This window comes from Mauremys mutica, chromosome 3, assembly GCF_020497125.1.
Source record: "Mauremys mutica isolate MM-2020 ecotype Southern chromosome 3, ASM2049712v1, whole genome shotgun sequence".
NCBI classification, from domain to species: domain Eukaryota; kingdom Metazoa; phylum Chordata; order Testudines; family Geoemydidae; genus Mauremys; species Mauremys mutica.
The window spans coordinates 137,274,273-137,298,632 of record NC_059074.1 but is presented as its reverse complement, the minus strand read 5'-3'; the positions used below and the strand labels follow the sequence as shown (position 1 = coordinate 137,298,632).

The 24,360-nt window shown below is 40.4% G+C and overlaps 1 protein-coding gene across 8 annotated transcripts in view; it reads right to left on the bottom strand.

Annotated features, from left to right (window-relative positions):
- The window catches only part of FMN2 (formin 2), a 248,375-nt gene that overhangs the window by 201,412 nt on the left and 22,603 nt on the right, over positions 1 to 24,360 (bottom strand). For 7 of the 8 annotated variants that reach the window (XM_045011693.1, XM_045011692.1, XM_045011695.1 and 4 more), the window contains exon 3: positions 10,194 to 10,360. In XM_045011693.1, the coding sequence (XP_044867628.1) occupies positions 10,194 to 10,360 (167 nt within the window). Of the gene's footprint in view, positions 1 to 10,193; positions 10,361 to 18,191; positions 18,329 to 24,360 lie in introns of all 8 variants that reach the window. The other variant, XM_045011699.1, reaches the window with a different exon arrangement.

The following is a 24,360-nucleotide window of genomic DNA, read 5'->3' as shown; positions in this document are numbered from 1 at the left end:
GGTTTTGGTTCCAGAAATAAGAGACAGATTACATTAGAATGATCTAATCAGCTGAAGATAGCCATCTTTATTTTAATAGGTGCTTAAACATGAAGAAATCAATATCACAAAGAAAATCGGAAAATAAACCTCTCCTTAAAAATAAGTTACCGACAAAACTATGAATTCCTTTTAACCCTGTGCTAAAACTGCAGCAGCAATTAAACATGGCTATCTGATCTGTGCCAACCTTCAGTCCTAGTAATGGACACAGATGTTTTAGGAACAGCATATCAGTAATACTACTATACTTATGACTGAGATGGCATTTCAGTTTACAGGTTGGACTCAAGAACGGAAGAGATTCTCTTTTCTTTAGAAAGCTGAGAAAAGTCAGTCAGCTTTTGGAAAGCCTGAGCATGGGGAGTGTGGGGGGGGGGGGAGATAGGAAAGCACTAAGAATATTGTAGAGATGTGTTTGCACTGTGGTAACTCAGAAATGTCTTCACTGTGTGTCACAAATCTGGTCAGGCTCCAGATTGCTGTAAAGGGAATCTCAGCCTCTGAATTCCAGGGTATTTTAAGCTTCTTTGGGTCTCAGCAAGCTTTAGCACTGTTTTCTCCTTTGCCTGCTCTGGCACATTTCCTAGACATCACTCTCAGTCTGCTCTCCCTTCACAGAAATTGAGTCCCTCAGCCCACCTGGCCCAGGTCCAGCACCTGATTCCTAAGATACTGCAGTAGCTTCAACAGACCTTCTCCCAAAGCTCTACCCAAAGGTGCAAGCCTTCTGGTTTCCCTCTAACATACTAGGCACTGCATACAACACAAACATATTAATTCTCTCTACATGAATCACACAAGAATTACACAGATACATACAAAAATAATAAACGCTACATACTTTCCCCCCTCATTTTAGCTCACACTTCTCTTGGGCGACCATCTGTGTTCAAGCAACCACCACCCACCCCTCATTCATCTGGATCCTGCAGAAGCATCTCTCATCTTAAGCTGGTGAAAAACAGTGAAAAAGAACAAATAACAGCTCCTGTCCTTTTATAACCTTCCAGTCTGCTCCGTCATATGACTCCCTGATCAGCCTCAACAGATAACTACAGAGTCCTACCAGGAAACTTCATTGCCATCCCCTAACAAACCATTTAATGCAACAACCCTCTGTTCTTATCTCTTTACCACCCATCTTTGAAATTCCACAAAGAGGCAAACAGACAATAGAGAAGGCAAAGTGCTGCACAGTCCAAATGGAGTTTGCAGTTTGGTGAAGACACAAATTTCATAATCTCACTCTCAGTTCATAAACTGCAGACAGATTCCCCAAATCATCACATCCCCCAGGGTGATTAGGTGACTTGCCTTAAAACCACTGCTTTCAAAAACCTTAAAGGAAGGCCCTACATCCAACTCCAGCCACCAGCTGGATACAAGATACTGCACCACGCAATGATTATCACCAATATATGCTGGGCTCCTGGAAAAGTGCTCCACTGAGAGACACTGCATTGAACGCCAGCCATAGGCATGATCAATCACTATACAGGGGTGGAGAAGAGAACTGGCCTGCACCCCAACCACTGCCTTGGAAATTCTGCCTGTCTAGCACTTGGAAACTAAGATCCAACATATGAATCCTGTAAGATGATATCTTCAGAAAAGCAAAAAGTTATAGTAAGCCATTTTCTTTTCTTGTACTGTAGCCCTTTGGCCAATAATGGTGCTTTAAAAAAAAAAATCCTAGTCTTTTCCTATATGATAAATGTGACCACATATAGTAGCTCAGTTATTGATAGAAATCTTGCCATTCCTTTCAATTACTCTTTTCACAAAAATTGCTGCTGTTCCAAAGGGATAAACAAAAAAAATCAAAATTGGGCTGCAAGGTTTGTAAATACAAAAAAAGGAGTGGAGCACAGTGGGAACACTGCAGCCCTTTGATCATCCAGCTGGTCAGAATTTACTACTACTGTGGTTAAGGTACAGTATAGTGTTGCTTTTCACAGGAAAAACGTAGGAGATCAATAAACAGGCGGCTGAGAAGGAAGAGGAGCTACAGAAGCTTAATTGATCTCAACTGAAGTTCCATGGTTAAAATATTGTAAACGCTGATTGAGGACAAACTGTTTTTGTATGTTACAGGGCAAAATCCTAGCCCAAACCTTTAAGGTTCACATATTGTTTTTAAAATATCTTTATTATTCACTAGTGACAAATAGGACAGGAATCACCAGATGGCGATGTTGCACATTTTTACAGGTTCTATGTCTTAGCAGGTGAGCAGCATACAGTCCTTGAAGAAATGTTGTTAGCTGTGTTATACAGTTTCTTTTGGGAGAGCTGTTGCAAGCAGCTTTAATCACTGTGCAAATGAAAGTCAGTTCTTGGAGCAGAGTTACTTCCTGAGAATTGAGCATTGGTGTTTAGGCTAAGACTTCATAAAACAACTGGTAAATACAGCATAAATAAAACAAGTTACATGGAGAAAAACACCCAGAGACACTGTCAGTGATTTCTTCTCCAACAGGAGACTGACCAGTTAATCCACAACATCTGCTACCACTCAGCAGAGAAACAGATTTTTTTTTCAATAAAACTCCAGTCCAGCTGTGGCTATGCAGATAACAGAAGAAATGCTATTCTTATGCAGTTTTCTATTATTGTGGCTCACCAAATATATTGCTCTGTGAGCCTTGATGCCTATGTTATCAGGAAGCTCTCTCTCAAGCCAACCTTCTAGGGCGTCAAGACATCAAACACACAAAAGGGGCGTTTCCTGTCCCAACATCTCAAACACAGCTGTCTACGTATAGAGACTCAGGGTAGAAAGTTAGCAGTCTACCACCTGGGGTAGGAAAAGTGAATCCTAGAAAACGTAACTATACTTCTTCCCATTTTAAAATATGCTAAAATCCTACCAAGGAAGCCATACTTAGAAAACAAACAGTCTCAGCAGTACTTGAAGAAAACACTGTGACAGAAGTGAACTGAGCTAATACTTAAAAAATGCCACAGAATTAAAACAGAGCTGACAGCTCACTGTGTAGAAGCAGCAAGATCTTGAAATAAGATCACAGCTTATAACCAAGATGATTTTAAGTGAGGTTAATTGCAAACAAACTTGTTGCAGAGCCATAAAGTACTGCTGTGTAACAGAAACTAAACTACCTAAAACAAAAAGTTTGTTTTATCATTTGCAATTACCCTGCAGAGACCCTCCAGACTCAGTCTCATTCTAAAAACATGTATAAAAAGAGTGTTAAAAAGCAAAAATTAAACAATGGCCTGCGCAATTTTGAAGTAGAAAGAATTCAAATCTTTAAACACAATGTACAAAGAAACAGAGGATTGCTTGGAGTGGCTTCCAAGAAAGGAGAAAAGCAACCTTTTTTTTTATTTTATTTTATTGGGGGTGGGTGGGAGTCCCTTGCTCATTTCTGTATTGCATGAATTAGTCAAGCAGGCATCATTAAGGACTGGATATTTACTACTTACAGTAGTTAAATTCACCACATTGCATTTACACTATTTCTCATTCTATGTACAGGGAATATTTTAAATAGCATAATAAAGTTAAATACAGTGGTCTGGTATGGATAGCAAATTGGCAGATCTTTTTATAAGCATCTGAACATCCTTAGTTTTAAAGTAAAACAAATTTAATAAGTACACTGTTGGAACCTGCTGATCGCCCCATAGGAGACTGCTATTTTTATGGCTCTTGTAACAAGTGGCTGATCCTCTATATTAACTAGAATGTAACTCACAGGAGTTGAGATTTTACTAGCCATTGGGACATGCGACCAGAGCTAACAGGTGACTGCTAAATAGGTTTCACGGTGTATCAACCTGCCAAAGATTAACTGCTTAGCCTGCTGAACCTTGTGCCTGATTGCTATAATAGGATAACGTAATGGGGTAATGTGCTAAAAAGCTTAGAAACACTGCCGTACTATAGTAATAAGATTATTCAACAACAAAATATACCTTAGTAATTAAGGACTGGTATATAGTCCACTATAAAGTATTCATTATATTTACCCTACATGCCAATAAACAAAATAAAGTATCAGCATATCTGAATAATTAGAACACTTAGGATCAAAGAGTTCCGTTAAATGTTTCCTTTTTAAGTTTCACAATCATTGGTTACTGAGTAAATACTGTTTGTATTGACTTCTCCAACCAGTTTTTACTATACATTGTATGTTAATCTGGATATTGTTGTATTGTTTTCAAATATAATTTTTAAGAAGATTTAAAACCAGGCTGAGAACTAAAGACAGCAAAATTATGTCATGGCCAACAAGAATGTATGGCCTCTAAGAGCCAATTAACTTAATCTCTCTCTAAGAGACAACCAGTAGTTTTGGAAACTTCAACTTATAGCATCATTTTGCAGCTTCTGTTTTAGTACATTAATTTACCTTTTTATTATTATTATTATTGGAAGATTTGGTAGCAAGACCTGTAGTTGAAGTTACCGGATGCCATCTGTTTTCAGTTGCTCATAACATTTTCCTTTGGGTTTAAAATTTTCCATATGAGATGTTTGTTTCAGTGTGGTTTTTTGTTTGTTTGTTTTTGGGGGGGACAGGGGAGGAAATATCATCTAAAATAATCTGGCTTTTTCCAAGAACCAGATTAGGTAAAAATATTGTTTTCCCCATGTTAAATTCTTACACCAATTTCACTGAGAAGCTCAAGAGTCTCTACCCTTTGTAGCTGAGATTTGAAATTTGACAAGAGGGTCATCCCCATGACACTCGGGTGACACCATCGCTGTGGCCATGTTATAAGCCTCTGAAAATTGCAGATCATATATCCAATAGAAGCCCGTTTGAAGCTGGCAGCTAAATTCAGTCTGTCTGCACTGAGCATGCTTCACCCCACACAACTATGTGCAGACCTGAGTTAGTAGGTACCATCCCCACAGATCAACTGAGCACACTCCATCACAGGGCTAAAAGGGCAGAGCAGAACTTTTCCTGCCTCCCCTGACATCCAAGGGCCACTCTGACATCAGGCACAGAAAGGATTAGAGAGACTCTCTCCTGTACTCTCAATGGCACCTGAGGAGCAGCAGGAGGAGAATAAAACAGCTTGCCTAATGCAGAGGGGAGAGGTTACAGACATTAAGATGGGAAATAAGACTTGGATGAAAGTTTGGGGTGTTTGGACAGAAAGAAAAGGATTGATCTTTGAAATGCTGTTGAAGCAGCAGGGGCAAGATTTTGATACAAACTGGCAAGGCACAGAGGAGTTGAAGATGACTCACTAGATTAAAGGCATAAAGTGAGTAGATAGATGACAGCGTTATCAGAAGTAACGGAAAATGTGGGGCCTAGAGGTGGTTTCCAAGGAAGTAGCAGGAGTTCAGCTTTAGCCATGTTAAGCTTCAATTGACTGGAAGACATCAAGGAAGGGATATCAGATGAAGAGGATGAGATTTATATATTTCAGATGATACACATTTATGTTAAAAAAATGTGTTCATCCCATGTTCTGGGCATTGCTGACAATCATTAGACAACAGTGTAAACAGACTGTTTCAGTTGCTGTCATTATGTACCATGACCTGGCAACTACAAACATATAAACAAAACTCAAACACAGAAGTGAACTGAGGTCAAAGGGGAGAAATAGATCTGATTCAACTGTGTAAAGATAAAATTGAAACCATGTGAATGCATGTGATCACCCACAGAGAGAACAAAGAAGCCCTATAGGAGAGAGAACAATGACGACTCAGGAAAAGACATGCTGAAAGCACAGAGAGGCAGGAAAAAAAACAACTTAGGATAGGAGAGTCACAAAAGCCAACAAGACTGTAAAATGTACGTGATCACCAGTGTCAAAAGTAACAGAGTGCAGGGAGCTGTACAGAACTGCTCTTTGAGCAAGAAAGTCACTTGATTTCAGAACAGTGGAAAGGCAGAAGCCAAGCTAGAGGAGATCCAGGATGGATTGGATCAGAGGAACTTGAGACAACAGTTTTAAGTGGCACATTTGATTAATTTAGAACTGAATGGAAGAAATTGTATGAGGATTAGCTTGGTTTCCTAGCTTTGGAAGTAAAAGTAGAGGAGGTTCTACAGTTCCATAGTGTTTTACTCTTTCTTAAGCAGCGAAGAAGTGATTTTCAAAAATGCTTAACATTAATCTAATTCTGTTCCCCTTGAAATCAATGGGTTAGGGCAATGATGAGGGCTTTTAAAAATCCATTCTAAGAAGGGAGGAACGTTTAGGAACCCTGTTTTAATCACATTGATCTTGAGCTGTCAGCTCGACATCAACAAGGAGATGTCTGAGAGATAGTTTGAATAGAATGAGACAGGACTGGAGTAGAGGTAATCTGTGAATCATCCACATAGAGGTGGTAGTTGAATTTGTGTTTGTGCGTGATATGTAGGGGAAGAAGAGAAGAGGGACCAAAGACAGAGCCCTGAGGAACTCCCCTCTCCCCGCAGATTGTCTGAAGGATATGCTGAAGGGGCAGTTAGGGAAGTAGGAAGAGAACAGGTTGACAGAAAGGAAGGGAAGACAAGATTTCAAGAAGAGCATGGTCAGCAATGTCAAAGGAGGCTAACAGGTGGCCAAGGATGATGAGATTGAGGATGAGGATGAAGTACTGGTTCTGAGATTTGACTAAGAAGCGTTCATTGGAGACTTTGGCAAAAGCCGTTTCAGTTGATTGCAAGGGGTGGAACTGGATTAGAAGGGTCTAGGGTGGAATTGGAGGAGAGGAACTCTAGACAGCAATTGTCAACTGTGCATTCAATGAGTTTAGAGATTAAAGTGAGAAGATGTGGTAGGATGGTTTTGTTCGGGAGGCGGGCATTGTTTGTTTGTTTTAGGTTTTAAGACTAAAACATGTTTGTATTGTGAGGGGAAACAACTCAAAGGAGAGTGAGAGGTTAAGCAGAAGAGTAATCTACAGGATGAGAGTGGGTGAAGGAGAGATCAGGAGATGTGATGGGGGCAGGGTCACTGGGGCAAGCGAGGGCTTAGAGGATGATAGCAGACAAGAAACTCTACATCTGTGACAGGGGAGAAGGAGACAATTATAGGAACAGAAGGACAAAGGGGAGGTGAGCTGAGGAGAGAGGAAAGGTCAGACTATATTTTGTCATTTTTCTCCTGAAAGAAATTGAGATCCTGTGCGATAGAGAAGGGGAGCCAGAAGGAGGGGAGGGTTTGAATAGCAAGTCAAAGTTGCGAAAAGGCAGCTGGGATTGTAGGCAAGAGACTCAATTAAGCTGGAGTACAGTTGTTTAGCTAGGAAAATGGCAGAACTGAAAGAAGAGCGAATGGATTTGTAACTGAGGAAGTCAGCCTGGGAGTGGATGTTAGGTGTTAGCCAGGGCAGACATTGTGATGGGAGAAAGGTGCAAGAGAGTCAAGGATGGAGGAACCTAGAAGTGAAGAAAATGAACAACCACAGCAAAGGAAGAAAGGGATGAGTAGGTGAGAAGTCATCAGCACTGGTGGACTGAAGTCACAGAAATGCCAAGCAATAGGGCATGGAGCCGGGGACTGATGGGTGACTTTGAAAGAGATGAGGTGATGATTAGAGAGGGGAACTTGGCAGACAGATAGATCAGAGAGAGCAGTGCTTGATCAAGACCAAGTCAAATAAACCGCTCTTTTGGAGAAGAGAGTTGAATAGGGGCTTCAGTCATGAGCAGGGCTTGGGTGGTCAGAGCTATTCTGCTCAGGTTCTTATACTGAGTATTTATTGTCTCATGACTAGTTTCAAAATAATACTGTCAGTTTTGGTAGGCCAATAAAATCTTATGTGGATGAGGCTGAAACAAATGCTCATAAAACTCCATAGCTGGCCACAGATACCACTTCTTAAGGTATTCTGTCCTCTAACCAACATGATTGGACTTCCAGAATAATCATCTTGCTTACATAAGCAATGGTGTTTTTCTTATTTCTTTGCCCAATTTGAACAAAATAAAACAAATAAGTTAAGTATTATAACTGATCATTAACTGCTGCATTTTTCTTAAATGCCTGCAGAAAAGAATGTCACCAGGAAATCTGAGGAAGTTCACGGCACAAATTTTAAAGCAAGAGGGACTGAAGCTGTGAGCGGTCAAAAATGTACATGGTACAATTTCTTGTGGCTCCCTGTCACTCAAGGTGAATTGCAGCAACCACCATTCCCAGAGAATAGTTATCAGTGGTTCACTGTCAAACTGGAAGGGCATGTCAAGTGGGCTTCCGCAGGGATCACTTCTGGATCCAGTTCTGTTCAATATCTTCATTAATGATTTAAATAATGGCATAAAGGGTACGCTTATAAATGTGTGGACGATACCAAGCTGGGAGGGGTTGCAAGTGCTTTGGAGGACAAGATTAAAATTCAAAATGATCTGGACAAAGTTGAGAAATGGTCTGAAGTAAACAGAATGAAATGTAATAAGGACAAATGCAAAGTACTCCACTTAGGAAGGAACAAATCAGTTGCACATAGACAAAATGGGAAAGACTGCCAAGGAAAGAGTACTACAGAAAGGGATCTAGGGATAATAATGGATCAAAAGCTAAATATGAATCAACAGTGTAACTTTGCTGAAAAAAAAAAGGGGCAGCAAACATCATTCTGGGATGTGTTAGCAGGTGTGTCATAAACAAGACACAAGAAGTAATTCTTCCGCTTTACTCCATGCTGATTAGACCTCAACTGGACTAGTGTGTCCAATTATGGGCACCACATTTCAGGAAAGATGTGGACAAACTGGAGAAAGGCCAGAGAAAAGCAACAAAAATGATTAAAGGTCTAGAAAACATGACCTATGAGGGAAGATGGAAAAAAATGGGATTGTTTAGTCTGGAGAAAAGAAGACTAAGAGGGACATAACAGTTTTCAAGTACATAAAAAGTTGTTACAAGGAGGAAGGGAAATGGTTCTATTTAACCTATGAGCATAGGACAAGAAGCAATGACCTCAAATTGCAGCAAGGGCAGTTTAGGTTCTAGGAATGGGTGACAGGGGATGGATCACTTGATGATTACCTGTTCTGTTCATTCCCTCTGGGGCACCTGGCATTGGCCACTGTTGGAAGACAGGATAATGGGCTATATGGACTTTTAGTCTGATACAGTATGGCCATTCTTATATTCTTATGACAATAGGAAAAGCTAACAAGGTAGTTAAGCATGGAATAAACTGTGGAGGGAGGTTGTAGAATCTTCATCATTGGAGATTTTTAGAGCAGGTTCTAAAAAGACTTGTCATGGATGGTCTAGATAATACCCAGTCCTGTCATGAGTGCAGGGGACTGGACTAGATGACCTCTCAAGGTCCCTTCCAGTCCTACACATCGATGACTCCCACGGTAAAAAAAAAAAACAAAAACCTAGGGTAGACATCCCACTGAAGTTCTGTGGAGTTTCTTGGCAGCATGCAGGCCTAGATTATCAAACTGTGCACTTAGTACATTTGCACAGGGCCCCCATCTTGAGGTGTTGGGGAAAGGGAGGCAGAAACACACAAAAGAACGTAGGGCCAGTAAGAGCCCTGTCTGCACACTGTGGCAACAGTAGAGAAAGGAGCTGGGCCAGCTCAGGGGGGGCAGGTTCCTCTACAGGGTGAGGGCAAGGTGGGCTCGTTCTCCAACACACACACTCCAGGGTCTCGGAGTCTGAGGATAGGACCCAACCCCTCTCCCCAGAAACAGGGAAGATGTCCCCCCAATTGCCATTGTACATGGCCCCCCAAACATTTCTTAATCTGGCACTGCCAGAACGGTATACTGTTGGTTTTCCAGTGAAGCTACCATTGGACTTGCAGGAGACCAGGTATGATCTCATGATTGAAATGCTGAAAGCCACATATACCTTCCTACAAAAAAGAGAAGAGGGTTGGTGTAGCTATTATTTTTACCAGTTTACAGTACAGCGATGTGGCAGACACTACCATTATGCCCTCAAATCTTCATGAAGACCATTTTATGGGAAAGGGAAAAATCATTGTTTCCATTATATTTTGTATATCCAGCCATGAACATGTATGAACCCAAGCACTCAATTTAGTTGTCCACATTTAATATGATAATTTTAGTCACCTGATCATGGGGAGAAAAAAAGTTCTCTCTAAGAGGAGAATTTTCCTAGATTGATAGGTATCAAACCATTGATAATTAAAATTTTTCATAAGTAACTACAGTATATATTCTGCAACTTACATCAAACGTGGGTGTGCTCTGCTGCGCACTCTGATTACATGGTTCTCTGAAGCAATCGCTGAAAGGAAGTAGGAGCCCCATTGCAATGATCCTAGAACATAGTTTTTCTGCTTCTTCCTGTGGGGCATTCTCCTGCTGGCTGAACAGTTTTTCCAGAAGAGTTCGCCCTGCAAAGATTATAGAATAGACCAAACTTAGGACATTTTACCTAACTCCTTAAATAAAGAGCTTGACAAGTATAGACACCAAAAAACATCGAGTTTGTCAGTAAACCCTACAAGTCAGCAGATCAACCTTCAAGTAAAAATAAATCTCTACGCGCTAATTTAAGAATTATATAAATTAAAGTTTCAGTACTACTTATTGTTCACAGGGCTACAAAGAGAAAATATATATCAAGCTGGCTCAAGTAGCCTAGCAGTTTGTACTATACAAACAAGAGTCCTGAATTCCATTCTAGAATCAGTCTCCTGCTATCAGAAACATAATTAAATTCTACTTTACACTTATACAGTTATTTTTTATCACAGGCCCTCAAAAGTTAAGTATACGTTACACCATTTTCCATATGGGGAACATGAGGTACAACAGCGTTAAGTAACTTGTTCAAGGTCACATAGCGAGCTGGCACAGAGTCAAGAATAGAACCAAAGTCTCCCAACTCCTAGCTTTAGAACTACACAAAAGGGGATATTTGTATTCTAGAGTTGGTGCTCTACTTCTCAGGAGAGAGTCTCTCGTGTCATTTGGGAAAAAAAATCATAATTACTGGCTGTTTAAGAGTGACATTTTTGGAGCTCCAAATGTTGCATAGTGCTCCAGGCCAGAAGAGAAACATTTTAACACAGGTCTTTGTACATGGAGGCACAAGTTCAACAGAGGTTGCCTCCGATAGGAATAAACCCTGGATTTTGTGCCCCAAATATTCTCACCACCAATAAAATATGGAAGGCTCTGAACTTGTGCAGGTTGTACTTGCAAAGTACGTAACAGATGACAATACTGTCAGGTCTCAAGAACCTAGTGCTGTACAAGTCTAGCCAAATGGAGAATCCAAAAAACCAAACAGATTAGTTACATACTCACACGTAATGCAGAAATATATACTAAAAAGACTATTAAAAGTTGCATGGTTAACCATTTAAAAACAGATAAATCAGGAAATGCCAAAGTTAAGGTTGTTCCTGTTACAAGAAATAGATGGAACAAGTGCAGGAGAAGAGAGAAGAGGAAACACAGGAGAAATGAAATTAGTAGAAAGTTTTAGCACGGACTAGCTGCATATACAATTTGTGGCCAAAACAGTAACAATCATCACAATCCAACAAAGCCATCAAACCATTTTCCAGAGTTTTACTAAAACAAATATTTGGAATTATTGGGCATTTTGCTTGTCATGAAATGTGGTTTTCACATTAGAATGCAAGACATTTCAAACATTTCTATGTGAAGAATGATTTTAAACAAAATGAAATTTTCACAGGCTGTTTTGCAAAATGTATCCAGTTTTCTGAAGCCTGCATTTTGTTCAGGCATATTGAAATACTGAGGCTTTCCAATTTCACTGGGGAGATTTTACAGATAGTGTACAATCCTAGAATCAGGTATTACCCTAACATTGGGTGGTTTAATGTCATGAAAGAAAAAAGGGGAAAAAAATCTAGGATTTGATGTTCACTTTTCGAATCTAAAATATCTGATAGTTCTGAAGGCCGATTCTCTTCATTATGCCAATTAATATTCTCTTTGATTCCTTATCTTTCACTACAATACTATATGGTCTAATGGATCCAGGTTCTTGGCTGGCAGGAAACCTCAGTTCTGTTATGTGCTATACAACTGACTTGCTTTTCTGACCTCAGACAAGTTGTCCAACTTCTCTGTCCACTATTTTCACCAACTGTATAATGGTGATAATGCATCTTGCTTAGCACCCCTTTAACACCTTGCACTTTAGTGTTCATGTAAAAATGTTGCTTGTACTGACAACACCTCTGTTTATGTTAAATAAATATAGGTAACTGGCCTTCTCAATAGGAAATATATTCTGTGTGTTTAGTCAGGGGCGGCTCTAGCCATTTTGCCGCCCCAAGCACGGCAGCACGCCGCGGGGGGCGCTCTGCCGGTCGCCAGTCCCGCAGCTCCGGTGGACTTCCTGCAGGCGTGCCTGCGGATGCTCCACCGAAGCCGCAGGACCAGCGAACCCTCCACAGGCACGCCAGCAGGAAGTACACCGGAGCCACCTGCCACCCTCCCGGCGACCGGCAGAGTGCCCCCCGTGGCATGCCGCCCCAAGCACGCGCTTGGCATGCTGGGGCCTGGAGCCGCCCCTGTGTTTAGTATACCTAGAATCTTTCCCTTTTGTACAGTGTGATTGGTATACAACAGAAGCTGCCTTGAAACGAAGCAAATCCATGGGCCCACAGCTTCAAAGCCCAACAAAGTTATGACACCCAAGTTTTTGATAGGTCTTTGCCTCTCTCTTCAGAGCAGCAACCACTGCTTCCAATCAAGCTGTAAAACAAAACAAAAAATAGTGTTCCGTTAAAGCAGATCGATGTTTTTATTGGAAGAAAAATCAGCCACCACCAAATCCTGCCATTTTCTGGATACTTGTGAAATTAAAGACCACACAGTACAATTACATGGCACAAGAAGCAGCAAATGATCACTTTTCACATTAATGCACAGTAAGTCTAAGAAAAGAGATTTCTAAGACGATTTTAATTGGGTTTGTGAAATAATAGCCAACAGCAATGCATGTTTCCCTATAGTGGGCCAAATTGCTAAAAGCGACCGGTGATTTTTGAGTGCCCAAATTAAGACACCTTAGAGGGGCCTTATTCTGAAAGTCAGGCCCTTTTAAGGTGTCAACTTGGAAACCCAAAAATCACCAGTTGTTTTGGAAGATTTGGGCAACTATGCCTTAAACCAGACAGAGGAACTCTCCCAAGTGATAAGAAAGTAAGTGTGACATCCCTGCCTGATGATTCTCTGGTCTTTGAAACAGCACCCTTGTTGGCAGTCTTAGCAAAGGACTTTAACCTTAAATATTTGTTCAGTGAAACAGCATACTTAGCCAAAGATTTCGTACCCATTTACTCATTTTAAACAAATATAGTATTCGTTGGTAAATTACTCACCACTTTAAAAAATATGTATATTGTCTGAAGCCTATAATATGGCTTAATGTTTAAACAAGATTTTTTTTAAACGGTTTAATTAAATGGGTTTCTGGATTCAAAAATAACATCATGCATTTCTCATCATGCTCTCTATCTGTATTGGATGTGTTCTCTCCAATTTAGGATTATTTGAACACATTAGGTAACAAAGACATGTTTTTTCAATACCAGTTATCAAAAGAGCAGAATATTTTTAGATTAACATCTGTTAAACAAAAATGCTATTGGGGGAAAAAAACCTTTAACTCATCTTCTCAGCAAACATAAGTAGCACTAAACCATCCCCCCCTTAAACATTGCATCTATTGATGTCTTGACTCAATACCTTCTTTGTGGTAGTATTAGCAACTTATCTTTAAACAAATCTGGGTTCTAATACTGCATATGTCCCTTGAAATTACTGCACACAGACACACACATGAAAATCTGAAGTAAAAATACATTGTCAGTTTAAATTATACATGTTTTACTGAATGCAAGCTTAAATGAGCTCAATTTTCTATGAATATGGAAACAGCTTCATACTGAACTGCTGTGAACAACTCTATCTATTAACACTAAATGGGTTAGACATTTTAACACACCTACTGGGTCACATTTAAAATGAGGTGTTAAGCTATTTAAATTTTTTGTATATGAAATAGCTAGTTCAGAAGGAACAATCTGAGGGGCTAAGATTACTACCCACTTGAATGGTCAGAAAAAGGTTAGCCACACTGATTCCCCTCAAAGCCAGTCCCAAAAAAAGGCAACAAAATAGTCTCGTAAGGAGGAGGGGGAAAAAAGAGGAATCTCTTTCACTACCGCAAATCACTATTCTTTGTTGAAACTGACAACTTCAGTCAGAGATGTAGAATCTAAGATTTGAGGCCCTTTGTTGTACAGTGGTTCCAGATAGGGATGAAGCAACTGTGAATATGGGGGAAAGGGGGAAGACAGCAATTAAAAGCTCCACCCTGTGGGTACAACAGAAGGTTAAAAAAAAAAAAGAGAGAGAGAGACCGACCAAGGGACCGACCTGTTTACCCTTATTCAGGGCAGCTTCAGCCCCATTTCCAGCTACTTTCAAGTACAAACAGATGCTGTCACTAGAACTGAAGCTTCCCATTTCCACAGACAGACATCAGTAGTGGATTGGGGATGCTGACGCTATTAAGAACCCAATGGTGTCCTTTTTGTTTTTCAGCTCTTTGAACTGATTCAAACTGACACTAAGAAAAGCAGAACACACACACACTGCAAAACTATATATTTAAGAAAAAATTAAAAACAGACTTTGTAACATTATAAAAAATGCACTCATTTCTTAAATACTAAGGGTGAAATCTGGATGGCCTCATCTCTCTTCCTACCTACACCCAAGAAAACAAAATGCTTATTTGTTACTTTTAAAACTTCAGCTCTTCCCTTTACTTTTGTTGCTGGAGAACTACAACAAGCTCTTTGGAAGACCTGAGTCATAAAAATGTAGGACTCGAAGGGACTTCAATAGGTCTTCTAGGCCAGTTCCCTGCACTGAGACAAATAGCCTCGGTTCACTTTTTTTTTTTGGGGGGGGGGGGGTGGGGGGAGGAGTAGGGACGGGATGACACAATAGTACTACATTGTTGATTCATATTTACTTTGTGATCCACTATAAACTCCTGATCCTTTTCTGCAGTTCCCTTTTCTAGGCAGTCGTTTCCCATTTTGTATTTGTGCAATTGATTATTCCTTCCTAAGTGTAGTCCTTATTGAATTTCAGACCATTTCTCCAGCTTGTCACGATCGTTTTGAATTCTAATCCTGTCCTCCAACGCATTTGCAAACCCCCCCCCCCCCAAGCTTGGTACTATTTGCAAACTTTATAAGTATACTATGTATGCCATTATCCAAATTATTTATGGAGATACTGAATAGAACCAGATGCAGGACAGATCCCTGCAGGACTCCATTCAATATGTCCTTCCAGCTTGACTGTGAACCATTGACAACTATTCTGAGTACAGTTTTCGAACCAATAGTGCACCCACCTTCATCTAGGTTAATCTCCCTAGTTTATGAGGTCATGTGAGACAGTATCAAAAGCCTTACTAAAGTCAAGATATATCATGTGTGCTGCATCCCTCCTATCCACCAGGCTTGCTACCCTTGAGAGAAGGATATTAGGTTAGTTTGACATGATTTGTTCTTGACAAATCCATGTTGACTGTTGCTTATCAACATATCTTCTAGGTGCTTACAAACTGATCTTAAAATATTTGCTGTATTATCTTTTTGGGTTAAATTAAACTGACTGATCTACAATTCCCTGGGTTGTCCTTATTCCACTTTTTTATAGATAGGTACTGTATTTGCCCTTTGAGTTCTCTGGGATCTCAAAGATAATCAGTAATGGCTCAGAGATCTCTTCAGCTATATCCTTAAATATTCTAGGGTGTATTTCACCAGGCCCTGACAACTAGAAAACATGTAACTTGTCTATTAATTTTTAACTTGTTCTTTCCTTATTTTACCCTCAGATCCTACCTCATTTACACTGATGCTCACTATGCTAGTTGTCTGAGCATTACTAACCTTTCTGGTGAAAACAAACTAAAAAGGCACTTAACACTCCATCTATTACTCACTGAGGACAGAAAGAAAATAAGAGAAAACGCAGTAATGGGCCTACCCTATCTTTCGTCGTCTTCCTTCTAATGTAGTTGTAAAATGTTTTCTTGTTACCTGTCATGTCCCTAGGTAATTCAATCTCATTTTGTGCCGGGGGGGGAGAGGGTTCTAAATTTATCTCTGCATGCTTTTGGTTGTTTTTAATATATATATTCGTCCTTTGTAATTTAACCAAGTTTCCACTTTTCGTATGACTTTTTTGGAGTTTCAGGTTGTTGAAGATCTTCTGGTTCTCATATCACATCACTTGAGGCTATAATCTAATATATTCCCTTTCTCCCAAAGATTAAATTGAGATGGGAAGGGATACTAACTCAATGACAGTTCGGGTTAGAGCTACAGGTTATATCGCCATTCAGATCTTGCCAACGACCTCTAGCAAAGAAGTAACTCAATCAAGAAAGGTATATTTTAGGAAGTCTGAGAAAGGTCTTATAAATCCCCAAAGCAGCAATAATGGATAAAAACGTTATTTGGTACTCCACTTTTTAAAAGACAACATATTATAATATTAATAATTTATTTTTGGCTCAAGAAACATGAATCTGATTCTGCTGCCTTCTCTAAGTGTGCGAGCTGTTGCTGCTGTCATTCAGCTCAGGTCTTTGCTTGAGCGTGCTAAATATCATGCTGCTCTCCACTCAGTCATCTGTTGCTCCCCGTCACCATTATCTTCTTCCACTCTCCCATGCTCCTCTCTCTCTTCCTTTTGTGCCACCATTAGTGAGGTTCGAGCAACAACAGTGTTCCAAAAGGGTTGTCAAAAACAGCACAGCCAGAATCATGCTTGGCAAGAGTTTTACAATAAAGGGGTCTACTTTTATTAATAGATTAAAATCCCGCAACATGCTCAACCATCACCGCCAGTCATAACACACAGACAGTCCCTGCCACAAGCATCATATAGTCTGGCTCAATTTCCCTGTCCAGTCTGGTTAGTTGAGTATTGCCAACCCCAAGCATTCAAAATTCATGAGACTTCCAATAAAATGAGAGCTGGCACCACTGTAAAGGTGGGGGAGGGGGTGGGAGAACTAAGAGAAGGGAGAGCAGCTATTTTAGCCCAAAGCATGCTACCAATCCCTTCCAGAAATCTTGCTTCGTTGTTTCCAGCTTTGGTTATAAATGGTAAATGTGGCTGTAAATGATATTATTGGATGTATTTGTAACCACGTTTCTCCTAAACACTTGGAATTGGATTTGCAAGAGGGGCTGAGCAGTCAAGAGGTACAAGTTGTGCTCAGTGTTTCTGAGCAGCGTGGGGAGAGCAGGGAGGGGAAATCAGGCCTTTAGAATATCTAACTTAAGCAGCCCGTATTCCAAAGATAGCCTCGAGTCTCTGACCCAGCTTCAGTGCGAATACACTACATTTTCACTGCAACTATAGCAGCCTTCAGTACTTTCGACAGACTTTTTATAGCAACAGAGTGAGGAGTTATTTCAGTATAATGCGATTCCAGAAGCCTGTAGCGGTTCACTGGATCACACCGAGTGATACAACGTCTTGTGTTTACAGCTTACTTCTTTAAAAACTATAATTGCTCCATCTTTGTTCTCAGTCTATTTTTACTTATGTTAGTAAGGCTAGAAATGTTCACAAAGCAATCAAAGTCATTCTGTAAGTTTTGAAACCAAGACCACACCATGTTTAGCTTTGACTGAGGAAACAAACATTTTCTTATAGAAACCCTTATGGAATAGGAAATAACCTTACTATAGTATAGGGAAGATACATTTGTATGCATCAAAAAAACACACATGTTAAAAAGATGATTAAGGTTGCAAAGTCAAGCACTCAAAAATCAGGACATGCCAGCATTGAGGTTTTCTGTGCAGGAATATAGTCTTTAATTACATGATCAAATACTATTTTTTCCCCTTCAGGACCCACCTAATTTGTTAGACAGCAAAGGACTTGTGAGACTCCAGTATCATAGCATGCCCTAGTGGTTACAGACCTGTCTGTCCCCATCCCTCAAGCCACTCCCTTTCCTTTTCTCCTATTCCCACTTCCCCAGCTCCCGCCCTATCCCCTACCCTGTTGCAATCCTGTAGCTCTTGCCCATCTGCCTCCCACCCAACGCGCGTCCCTGTCCTATATTTCCCCATCCTCAGTTCCTGTTCCACTACCTCTTCTCCCCTTTGTCCCGTCCTCCCCTACCGGTTCTTGCTCCTGCATATCTCCTTCCACGTTCCTCAACCCTCTGCATGTGCCACTTGACTTCCTCCTCCTCCTGCTCACTGCCTGAATGCCAACAGAAGAGTCTTCTGCTTTCAATTCCGGTGTTGCAGTAGCCCCTGTCAGATAGGAAAAACAGCTGCAGGAAAGCTGTAGACTGGTCATGCAACCTTGGACTGGAATGTGCTCAGTTGCTCTCTGGGGATGGGGCATGTGCAGTCCAGTCAGTAGTTAGGAGCAAGGATGGGTGGAGCATACCTAGGGTAATGGAAAGCTTCAGAGAATTTAGCTGCAAGTTAATAAGTCGCTACTGAGCGCATGCAAATTTAGACAAATTTGGGCATATTTTTAAGTGGTCAGCAAGAGGTACATCCCTAATTACTAGGGCAAATCCCTTGCCAAATTTCAAGTCCTTGCTACAAAGCATGAAGGTACTAAGACTTCTCAACCAAAAGGGTAGAGTTTTAACTTTCTGTAGAGCCACATTTATTTTTTTATATATTACATATAAAGTCTTTTCCATAACAGAATAGGCAGATGAGTATCTCTCCCCCATTCCAGCTCCTCTTCATGCTCCCTGACATAGCAAATATTATGCAAGCATATTAATTAATCAAATGAGAGCCAAGCCATAGTGCATTTAAATCCTGCTCCCTTAGCAGCTGAAGTTGAAAGAAGGGGAGGAGAAACGTCAGAGTGAATTACTGGATATTGGAAAGATTTCACACTGGCATTCCAGTGCAGAATGCCAATGAAGGGGAGGGGAAGGAGAATGATGATATGAGTATTTTGAAAATATCTTTCAACAACTATGAGTAAGCTAGAAAGAGGGCAAAAAAAATTTGCTATTAAAGCTGTATGAATAACTGATTTTTTGGTTCGTGGGCAGGTCCGAGAAATTAAAAAAGTTTAAAAAAATGTTTATTTGGGGTTGAACAAAACATTGTTTTTGTTGAACTTAAGAATATTTTCAGTAAGACTAAAGTTTCAAAAAGTGTGGTAAGCACCTCCAGGCCGGAGCCTGCACCTCACACCCACTCCTGCACCCCACCCCCCTGCCCCAAGTCAGAATCCCCTCCTGCACAAAAACTCCCTCCCAGAGCCCACACCCCTCACCCTCTCCTGCACCCCAACACTCTGCCCCAGCCTGGAGCCCTCTCCTACACCCAAAGGCCCTCCCAGAAAGAAACTAATATAACAGCTGTTCTAAGGTAAGAAGTAGGCTATTTGGAATTAACTATATTCTACATGTTTTAAGACTGAAATGTAACTACAGAATGGCTTTATGTTAATTAAAAGGCAAGTTTAGTATATCATTAATAGCCTCAATGCCATAATTGTGATCATTTTGTTTTAAATTAGGAAAAAAAGACTTGTATACAGGGCCCCCAGGAGAGTTAATCTGGCCCTGTGTGTGAAGCAGCTCCAATAGCGCTCACCTTCAGCCCCCAACTAAAACCTCTCCAGCACATCAAAGATCTACAACCTATCCTGAAAGACGATCCCTCACTCTCACAGATCTTGGGAGACAGACCTGTCCTCGCTTACAGACAGCCCCCCAACCTGAATCAAATACTCACCAGCAACCACAGACCAAAAACACTAACCCAGGAACCTATCCTTGCAACAAAGCCCGATGCCAACTCTGTCCACATATCTATTCAAGGGACACCATCATAGGACCTAATCACATCAGCCACGCCATCAGGGGCTCTGTCACCTGCACATCTACCAAGGTGATATATGCCATCATGTGCCAGCAATGCCACTCTGCCATGTACATTGGCCAAACTGGACAGTCTCTACGCAAAAGAATAAGTGGACACAAAATTGACATCAGGAATCATAACATTCAAAAACCAGTAGGAGAACACTTCAACCTCTCTGGTCACTTAGTAACAGACTTAAAAGGTGACAATTTTGCAACAGAAAAGCTTCAAAAACAGACTCCAATGACAAACTGCTGAACTAGAATTAATTTGCAAGCTAGATACTATTAACTTGGGCTTGAATAGAGAGTGGGAGTGGCTGGGTCATTACACAAATTGAATCTATTTCCCCATGTTAAGAATCCTCACATCTTCTTGTCAACTGTCTGGAATGGGCCATCTAGATTATCACTACAAAAGTTTTTTTTTCTCCTGCTTATAATAGCTCATCTTAATAAGCCTCTTAGAGTTGGTATGGCAACTTCCACCTTTTCATGTTCTCTGTATGTGTGTGTATATCTAATCTATATATATCTTCTTACTATATGTTCCAGTTTATGCATCTGATGAAGTGGGCTATAGCCCATGGAAGCTTATGCTCAAATAAATTTGTTAGTGCCACAAGTACTCCTGCTGTTCTTATAGAAGTCAACACTGTATCTGTCCTAGGACAATTCTAAGCAATAATCCATTAGGAGTAGTCATGCAGTCTATTTTACAAAACATTCATCTGTCAAAACATTTGAAAAAGTCAGTAGGATTAAGTCAATTCACCGAACACCTTGAAACAAAGTTATTTCATAGATCTGTAATTTTATTTCTCACACACACACAAGTTTATACTCTGTCCCCTTTTTATATTCATTACAGTCAAGGGCCTGTGCATGCTTGACCTAAATTCCCTGGCAAAACACTTGGATGATGTGTGGCACTCTGAAGATATTTCAGCAGCTTTCCCATTGAGAAAGAGAAGGAGAGTTTCTATTCACAAACACAAATTCTACATAAACTTCTAAGCATGATAATTTTATACGTGGGTAAAGTAATAAAAGGAACACTGTATATTTTAGTCATTAATTAAATATTCAATTACAGTAATCTGTATGACCAAATGCTATTGATCAAATACCTCATAGTACAATTTTTGCTCAGATTTATATGCATGCATAATTAAAAACATATCCATTGAAATTCTGGGGCACAAAATTAATAGTGCACAATCACCTTTCACTTTGGTTTTTCTTGATTTTTTTTTAGTAGGGATGTCAATGAATTGCAGTTAACTCGAGTGATTAACTCAAAACAAATTAACTCAATTAAAAAAATAATCACGATTAATCAGTTTTAAATCACACTGTTAACCAATAATATAGTACCGAATTTAAATTATAAAAATTTTGGATGCTTTTCTACATTTTCAAATACAGTAAAAGCTGTTTTATCCAGCACTTCACCAATCAGAAAGCTCTATAAACTGGCATTTCTGATCTTCATTGAAGGTTTATAGTCTGATTGGCATGGGGCAGGCAGGGAGTTTGGGTATGGGAGGGGGCGCGGGGCAGCAGGTTGTGGTGCAGGAGGATGTGCGGGGTGCCGGATCTGAGGGAGCACTCACCTCGGGTGGCTCCCCGCAAGCAGCGACCTGTCCTGGCTGCTCCTAGTGGAGGTGCGGCAGACAGCTCTGCACACTGCCTCTGCCCCATCTTGAGTGCTAGCTCCGCAGCTCCCATTGGCTGTGAGAACAGGTATTCGGATGGCACTGTGGTAGCCAGCATTGCAAGGTATTTATATGCCAAATATGCTAAACATTTATGTCCCCTTGTTTATATTTTTTACAGTGCAAATATTTATAATAAAAATAATATAAAGTGAGCATTGTGTACTTTGTATTCTGCGTTGTAATTGAAATCAATATTTGAAAATGTAGAAAAACATCCAAAATATTTATAATAAATTTAAATTGGTATTTTATTATTGTTTGAGTGTGCTTAATCATGATTAATCTTTTTTAATCTTGTGATTAATCACTATTAATTCTTTTAATCGTTTGACAGGGTTTTTTTGTTTGTTTTTAAATGTTTAATTGTACACTCTTATGGTACTGACGTGCTTAATTTTGGGTGTGTGAACAGTCCCATTAGGATTAATGTAAATCCTAAATTCACATGCATGCAATATTCACTTGCTTATCTGTTTGCAAGATCAGGGCCTTAATGTTTAATTAACACTTTGGGGGGTGGGGAAATAGGAAGTAAAAAACAAAGAGAAGAAACCTGCTAGTTTTGTAATTAATCTGTACCAGTCAGTCCAAATACTATATCTGTTAGTATTACAGATTTCAGGCAGCAATTTTCAAAAGCACAAATGAGGAGTTAGGTGCCCAACTCCACTCACTTTTTATGGGAGTTGGGGGGAGTTTTTCCAAGTGTAAAATTTGTTAGTCTTTAAGGTGCCACAAGTACTCCTGTTCTCTTTTCACGTATGTGTGTCCATTCCTGCACAAATGCACACACTTGTAAGCACGAGTGGCCAGTGACCCGGCAGTTGAGGGAGCCCCCCAGCCCCTCCCCTTGTGCCCGAGGCCCCGCATTCCCACCATGTCCCCTAGCTCTCGCGATGGGAGGTCTGGCCCCAGTGCCCCCCCTCCCTGGCACACAGGGTGGTGCGGCCCCAACACCAGCCGCCCCAGGCAGGCCAGCCAGCCTCAGGCAGCCTGGGCCAGCTGGGCAGAGTGCTGGGAACTGCAGGAGGGGGCCTGGCCTGGGAACGGAGTCTGGGCGGGGCCACACTATGCTGTTTGGGGAGGCACAGCCTCCCCCTGCCTCCAATACCCGCTGCCCATGCTTATAAGCATGCATTTTAGTTTCCTGTTTGCCTGTGGACTGAACTGAGAGATTACACACATTATTCAAGGATTAGAAAACTGGTTTTATTGCACTTTCCCACTAGAGAGTTTCTAATAATCCTCTGCTGATTTAGAGTATAATATTGGTCCAGGTCTCACTCTTCTCAAGGTTATTTTTGTTTAAAGAGATTAAGAGATTGAATTTTCATTGACAGATACATTCTTAACGCTAAACAACATTTTCACTGCCCTGCCCCCGTAACATGACGGAGTTTGCACACACAATCTGGTTACATAACAAATGGAAGACTAATCCTCTTCTCATCAGCAAATGCAGAGTGAATTGTATCAAAAGCCTGAATTCAGAGGGATCTGAACCCTCACTCTAATGCGCTACCTGGTATATCCTGGCCATCCAGTTACAAAAGCTCTCTCAGTTATTGTACTGCAGGCTACAAGAGCAAACACCTGCATCCATTGCCTAAAGGAAATGCTAAGCTTCAAATGAAAAAGGAAAAATTTCCCCTCTTTGTTTTACCCATGTCCTAACATAATATTCCAAATAGGTTGGCTGTACTCTACAAACAGGTAAAGATGTGCATAGGTGGATGTTCTAACCTCATCTCCAGCATGTTTGTCTCCAGGCTTTTTGGCTCAAAGCCTTCCATCTGAGGCTGTTATTACTTGTGTTTGAAACTCTTAAATTAATATTTAGCCCACATAGGAGCCAAACATGGGAAGTCAAGATCTTTATAAAACAAAATTTGAACAAAAACAAGTAAAAAATTTTTACCATTTTCTAATGGCCTTCTATACCAGCCCAGAAAGCAATTCAATACCAGTTCATGAACAGGGGTTTGATAGCCATCTATTAAATCCAATCAAAATGTTTCTCTGTTTACTAGTATCTTTAGTCACAATATCTACTCTTATTTGGATCAATCACTTCCATAGCCAGTCCCATAAAACAACTAGGATAGGATTATTGAGCTACTATCTCCCACTCTTGTACCCAACACCATTAGTCAACATCTTCTAACATAAATTTACAACACTGTTGACCCAGATGAAGAATTCATAGCAATCTTCCAGGCTTCCCTCTATTATTCCCTTTCTCCTGGTGCCCTATTGGATGTTTATGCAGAGTCTGCTATGCAACTAACAATCTGAATCTTTCCTACTAGCCCATGGAAACTCTGAAGCAATGGCATTACATGAGAAGAGTAGTTTTAATCAGAATCCTGATATATTAAAAATCTTTGCAGGTGCCAGCAGCTCCTTGGTCTGCTCAAAATAAAATATGTTGTAACAGCTCTTCAGTCCAAACCCAAAATACTTTTTAATACCACTGTAATTGGGTTACTGCAGTCAAATTAGGTAGGCACTTTAATGAGTAATCAAACAGGACATAAAAGGAGCTGAAATCTACAATATGGAAAAAAATGATGAAGTAATGGATTCCAGGACTGATAGCAGCCCACATCCAACCTGGAGTTCATCTGCACAGGCCCAAGAACCATGTTAGCAAAGCTAGTTTTCAACATGACTCAAAAGTGCTTCAGCATGGCTTGTCCAAACACTGTATAGAACCAAACAA